We start from the raw sequence: 6,865 nt of genomic DNA, 5'->3' as shown, positions 1-6,865 counted from the left end.
TGGATGAGGAAGTAGAGGGATGGGTTAGTAAATTTGCTGATGACACAAAGGTTGGGGGTGTTGTGGATAGTGTGGAGGGGTGTCAGAGGTTACAGTGGGATATTGATAGGATGCAGACCTGGGCTGAGAAGTGGCAGATGAAATTCAACCCAGATAAGTGTGAGGTGGTTCATTTTGGTAGGTCAAATATGATGGCAGAATATAGTATTAATGGTAAGACTCTTGGCAGTGTGGAGGATCAGAGGGATCTTGGGGTCCGAGTCCATAGGACACTCAACGCTGCTGTGCAGGTTGACCCTGTGGTTAAGAAGGCATACGGTGCATTGGCCTTCATCAACCATGGGATTGAATTTAGGAGCCAAGAGGTAATGTTGCAGCTATATAGGACCCTGGTCAGACCCCACTTGGAGTACTGTGCTCCGTTCTGGTCGCCTCACTACAGGAAGGATGTGGAAACTATAGAAAGGGTGCAGAGGAGATCTACAAGAATGTTGCCTGGATTGGGGAACATGCCTTATGAGAATAGGTTGAATGAACTCGGCCTTTTCTCCTCGGAGCAACGGAGGATGAGATGTGACCTGGTAGAGGTGTATAAGATGATAAGAGGCATTAATCTTGTGGATAGTCAGAGGCTTTTTCCCCGGGTTGAAAAAGCTAGCACGAGAGGGCACAGTTTTAAGGTGCTTGTAAGTAGGTACAGAGGAGATGTCAAGGGTAAGTTTTTTTACATAGAGATTGGTGAGTGCGTGGAATGGGCTGCCGGCAACGGTGGTGGAGGCGGAAACAATAGGTTTTTTAAGAGACTCCTGGATAGGTACACGGACCTTAGCAAAATAGAGGGCTACGGGTAAGCTTAGGTGTTTCTAAGGTAAGGAAGGACATGTGTGGCACACACTTGGTAGGCCGAAAGGCCTGTATTGTGCTGTAGGTTTTCTATGTTTCTAAGATCGTAACCCCGAAGCCGAAGGTGGCCAAGGAGCTTGGAAAACCCAAGTCGAAGGCAGAATCTGTGAACGCCAATATATCGGCCCAAAAAGTAAATAAAAATTGCAACTTGTAAAGACCTGAAACCAACAGCTCTTCTAAGAGCCACCCACATCTCCCAGGAAAGAGCTGGGAAACTGGCGGTTGTAGTAAAGTTGGGAGGGAGCTGAAAGATGAGAGGCTCTATGATGCTGACACTGTCTCTCTACTTCTCTCTCTGCATCTCTCTCGCTCGGGCTGGCCAGGACAAAAGGAGACAGCAGCTATCGGTTCCCATTGAGCAGCAGTTCGTAGCGGGAACGAATAAAGAATTGAATTATTTGTTTTTAATGAATGTTTTTGTAGACATATTGAGCAGCATTTCAGTTCAGTGTAGATTTCTGTGATCCCTCTGAAGACCTTTTGCGGTTCTGTTTCTCCCACTCTCACAATCATTCAGTAAGTGCAGGCAATTAAAACCAATCTCAATCCTCTCTGCCTGTCCTTCCCGCTTCTGGCAGTACTGAATTCACTCACCTCAAGAAGCTGTTCAGTAAATATACACATTTTCAGATTGAGCTAATCGATTATTTAAATAGAGGTGAGATTTAATAATAAATGATTCTATTTATTGTGAGAAATCCAGTAGCTCTTGAAATTGGCGGGCGATTTTGAAATTGAACCGCACTCACTGCAGTCTGATTGGCTGAATTCTGACCCCAGTCACTAGTTTCCGTATTTGGTAATATTCCCCAGCGCCCCCACCAGACCTCCCACCCACCGGCCAACGTCAAATTGATGAAGAAAACGTAGCCAATCGCAACGCCTGGGCCCTGTAATGGTATCTAATATACAACCAGAGGGGAAAAGGCAGCTTTTCATCAGCAATTAAAAGCCGGTCCCCGAGTAGGCGCCGACATTCTAATCCCGGTATTCGCGACTGTACTCGGACCGTTGAAGGAGAATGGCCCGGACCAAGCAAACAGCGCGCAAGTCGACCGGAGGGAAAGCTCCCCGCAAACAGCTGGCCACCAAAGCGGCGCGGAAAAGCGCTCCAGCCACGGGCGGAGTGAAGAAGCCCCATCGCTACCGGCCCGGCACCGTGGCTCTGAGGGAGATCCGGCGCTACCAGAAATCCACCGAGCTGCTCATCCGCAAACTGCCCTTCCAGCGCCTGGTGCGGGAAATCGCTCAGGACTTCAAGACCGACCTGCGCTTCCAGAGCTCGGCCGTCATGGCCCTGCAGGAGGCCAGTGAAGCTTACCTGGTGGGGCTCTTTGAGGACACCAACCTGTGCGCCATCCACGCCAAGCGAGTCACCATCATGCCCAAAGACATCCAGCTGGCCCGCCGCATCCGTGGGGAGCGCGCCTGAATCCGGCCTCGGCACCAAGCACAACAAAAGGCTCTTTTAAGAGCCACTAACTCAGCAGTGGAAAGGGCTGTCATTTCCTATTCATTCACCTTTTGTGTTTACGACACGCCAATTTCCTCTGATCCTCCCCTGTGGGTGTTTTGTGTAATATTGTTCAATGATTCATCCCGGTTTGTTACAGACTCCAACACGGCCGGACCCACCAACACTGAGAATCAGCAGTTCTGTGCCGTTGGGTTAACGGCAGTGCGAACACCAGAGATAAACTTCTCCCTCGCCGTCAGGGTCTCTGTCCCCAGACCCCTGCCGTGAACAGCAGGTTGTTTTTGGGGAAGGTTTCCAGGGTTTTGTGGTTGTTACTGTTACGGGGAATGAGCTTTAATAAACGTAGCCTTCGAGTCCCATTTCTAGTCGAGCCCATAAGTGGTTCACGGGGACACATCAGTCTGCAGACACTGGAATTCCCGTTCTTTCAGAGAACAACTTCTTTTTCACGTTGCAAACTCGCCTGAGACCGCAGTTTGAGAGAGACCAGTGACGTTTATACACCAGCCGACCGCGAATATAAACCGGATCGGCGTTTGACCAGACGTCAACTAAATGACCAGAAACATTCAAACTGCTGAGCTAAATAATACTTAGGCTGTTACTGTAAAATAAATCTTGAGCTAATTAATGGGTCAATGCTTATTTTTGTAGACTAGGGTTCAATAAATAACCTTTTCGGCGGGCTTTTCAAATTTCAGGTCATACTGGGAACAGAGGTACTTCCGGTGCTTCTCTTGCCGCTCTCTGATTGGGTTATTGCGCTCACCATAAGAGATTGGATATTAATCACCGAACACTTAATCTAACATCGGCGCTCTTCATGACCCGATACCGTTCATTCTGTTTGGAGTGATTTTAATCCCGTGGTGTAATTATCAGTAATCACCTGACAATTTCGTCCCTGTGTTTTAAATTTAATCGCATAGCAAAGAGTTAATGGTATGGGACCTGCTCTCCCCGGTCACTGCTCTCTCCGTGAGGCGGTGGGCGGCTCTTAGAAGAGCCTTTGTTTTGTGTTTGGAAGAACGAAGAGTTCCTCAACCGCCGAAGCCATAGAGAGTGCGGCCTTGGCGTTTCAGAGCGTACACCACATCCATAGCAGTGACAGTCTTGCGCTTAGCGTGCTCGGTGTAGGTGACCGCATCCCGGATCACGTTCTCCAGGAAAACCTTCAGCACCCCACGGGTCTCCTCATAGATCAGACCCGAGATCCGCTTGACGCCGCCACGCCGAGCCAGACGGCGGATGGCCGGTTTGGTGATGCCCTGGATGTTGTCACGGAGCACTTTACGGTGCCGCTTAGCTCCGCCTTTGCCGAGTCCTTTGCCTCCTTTCCCTCTGCCAGACATAACGCCGCTTCACTCCAGTCGTTGTTCAGTAACAAACTGTGTGCTGGTGTCACCTTTTATACACAGCGCCCCGACCTGTCCGAGAAACGTAGAGAGAGAGGGAGGGAGAGGGAGGAGACAGAGTGACGGGCAGTGCGGAGAGGGGTGGAGGCAGTGACGGACGGTGTGCTACTCTGCACAAAATATTCCTGAGACTTCTTGTGGTCTATGTGCAGTTTTAGTCACAGAGCCACAGGAAATAAGTTATTTAAGCTGGAAAGGGAGTAGAAAATATTCACAAGGATATCCCTGGGGCTGGAGTTATATGGAGAGGGCTTGAGTTATAAACAGACTGGGACTTTTCCCTGGAGTATAAAGACTTTGTACAGGTTTATATAATCATGAAAGATATTAATAAGGTGGACTATCTGTCTTACCCCCCCCACCCAAAATAGAGGAACGTTTAAGTGTAAAGGGCATAGATATTGTGAGAGGACAGAGATTTTAAGGGACCTGAGGGACAACATTTCCCACAGAAGGATATGTGGAAGAAGCTGTAGAGGTAGGTATATTCACAATATTTAAAATATGTCTGAGCAGGTACATGGAGGGGAAAGATTTGGAGTGAAACAGCCTAATTGAAGGCAATTGGGTGCAGCTTGGTCGACATGGATGAGTTGGACCAAAGGGCCTATTTCTGTGCTGTATATATCTGTATACAACCTACGGTATGGTTGCCAACCGCTCGACCATGGTCTTGGGTCTTGAGCTTGGCTTGGGATCGTCGAAGCTTGGGGTCTTGGGTCTTGAGCTTGGTTTGGGATCCCTGAGGCTTGGGGTCTTGGGGCTTGAGCTTGGCTTAGGATCCTCAAGGCCTGGGGTCTTGGGTCTTGAGCTTGGCTTGGGATCCTCGAGGCTTGGGGTCTTGGGTCTTGAGCTTGGCTTGGGATCCTCGAGGCTTGGGGTCTTGGGTCTTGAGCTTGGCTTGGGGTCTTGGGTCTTGAGCTTGGCTTGGGATCCTCGAGGCTTGGGGTCTTGGGTCTTGAGCTTGGCTTGGGATCCTCGAGGCTTGGGATCTTGGGTCTTGGCTGAGGGATCTTCGAGGCTTGGGGTCTTCGAGCTTGGCTGCGGGATCTTCGTCTTGAAATGCGGAGGCTGATAACTCGGAGGCTGGAGCTGAGAGACAGACTGGGAACTGAACATCAACATAGAGCCAGGACTTATCCTTCGACAAGCCAGGACTCAGCTTTAACATATTACTAACATGAGACAGAACAGAACATAGACATAGAGCTGGGACTTACCCTATGACAAGCCAGGACTCAACTTCATCTCCACACCAAGGTGGGACAGGTCTCTCCGTCAGGTAACAGCAGAACGGCTGGATTTACCCAACAGAGGCAAGGACATGACAAGACAGGTCTCCCCACAGGGCAACAGCAAGACGGCCTGATGTACCCCACGTAGGCGAGGACAAGATAAGACAAGACATGACCCCCCGCAGGGCAACAGCAAGACCGCCTGACTTAGCCCATGGAGGCGAGGACAAGAAGAGACGAACACCAAAGAACAACAGACAGTTCCATCTCTGCCCCAGGGTAGCTCCAAGTCTCAGTTCAGCCAGCAACCTCATCTGATTACAGAAACAGCCAGATCCCTACCTAGCTCAGAGTGGCTGGCAGCCACTCAGCTGGCCCAGGAAACAGCCGAATCCATATCGCAAAGACTACTCCAACAAATGGCAACAAGGCTTCATGAAGCAGTGGTCCTCCAACCAGGCCTAGAGATCACAAATGGTTTCATCAGCAGGTTGCTCCAAGGGGGACTGACAAGACAAACCAGCAGCCCACACTCAGTCCCAAGGCTACTTATATTGCAAGCCCAAAGATGGGAATTAGGTGCCTATGATTAACTTAAACAAGGGACAGCTGGAAGACCCGGAGTCCTGAGTCCACGGACCGGACCGTGAACTGGAATGCAGACTTCATGGACCAGACCATGACGCAAGCTGCCAGAGGAAATGGTTGAGGCAGTCACAATCACAACATCCAAATGATATTTGGAAAAGTAGATAGGAGTAAACAGATGGGTTTGGGACATGATCCAGACACAACTTTCCACCAACAATATATGCAGCTTATGGCAAGGTCTACACACCATCGCAGACTTCATAGCTAAATGAAGTGGAGTTCCAGCATTGCTGCCTCTCTCCCAGATGAGCTAAATCTTTTCTCCCCTCCATTCGATGCTTCCAACACTGAGCCCCTGAGGAGACCTACAGTTGATGCGATCTGCAGCTTGGTCATCTCTAAGGATGAAGTATGCAGGTGTTTCCAACGAGTGGACAGTCATAAGGCTACGGCATCGGACGGCATCCCACGGTGGGTACTCAGGATGTGCGTGGCACAACTGGCAGGTGTGTTTACAGACATTTTTAATCTCTCCCCCTCGCAGTGTAGAGTGCCTTCCTGCTATTGTTTCAGTCCCTAAAACGACCAGTGTAACATGTCTGAATGACTGGCGTCCGGTCACACTCACCTCAATAATAAGCAAATGCTTTGAGAGGCTGGTCAAGGACTACATCTGCAGCACGCTACCACCCACAATGGACCATCTACATTTTGCCTATCAATCGACAGATGACGCAATGGACTCAGCTCTACACACCATCCTTATGCATCTGGAGAAGAAGGATGCTTATGTGAGAATGCTGTTCTTGGACTACAGTTCAGCATCCAACACCGTAATTCCCTCCAGGCTTGACAAGAAGCTCATTTCATCTTTTGTTTGGAATAATAAAAGATCAAGAATTGGAAAATGTCATTTACAAAAATTAAAAAAGGATGGAAGTCTTGCTTTGCCTAATTTAAGAATGTATTATTGGGTGGTTAATATACACTATGTGTGTCCTTGGTTATATTGGACCTATAAAAATGAATGACCACCATGTGTTGATTTGGAATTGAAAGCTGTGAAAAAATATTTTACTTAAGTTCGTTATTAGGAGCTTCTTCACCTGTACAACTAGCCAAAATTTCTATTTTAAATATAATTCCTATGATTAAGCAGTCATTACGAATTTGGTACCAGTTTCATAAGTTTTTTAATCTTAAAAAATTTAACCTTCTTAGTTTAATTTATCAAAACTATT

At 48.4% G+C, this 6,865-nt stretch overlaps 2 protein-coding genes across 2 annotated transcripts; one reads left to right on the top strand and one right to left on the bottom strand.

Moving 5' to 3' along the window:
• Positions 1 to 1,927: 1,927 nt before the first annotated feature.
• On the top strand, positions 1,928 to 2,338 carry LOC140202028 (histone H3). The gene has a single exon (XM_072266889.1). It carries the CDS (start codon positions 1,928 to 1,930, stop codon positions 2,336 to 2,338), a length of 411 nt encoding a protein of 136 aa, XP_072122990.1.
• A 1,085-nt stretch (positions 2,339 to 3,423) lies between these two features.
• LOC140202027 (histone H4) lies at positions 3,424 to 3,735 on the bottom strand. Its single transcript, XM_072266888.1, has one exon. The coding sequence runs from the start codon at positions 3,733 to 3,735 to the stop codon at positions 3,424 to 3,426; it is 312 nt and encodes a 103-aa protein (XP_072122989.1).
• Positions 3,736 to 6,865: the final 3,130 nt, after the last annotated feature.

This window comes from Mobula birostris, chromosome 8, assembly GCF_030028105.1.
Source record: "Mobula birostris isolate sMobBir1 chromosome 8, sMobBir1.hap1, whole genome shotgun sequence".
NCBI classification, from domain to species: domain Eukaryota; kingdom Metazoa; phylum Chordata; class Chondrichthyes; order Myliobatiformes; family Myliobatidae; genus Mobula; species Mobula birostris.
This window is presented reverse-complemented; position numbering and strand designations above follow the sequence as displayed.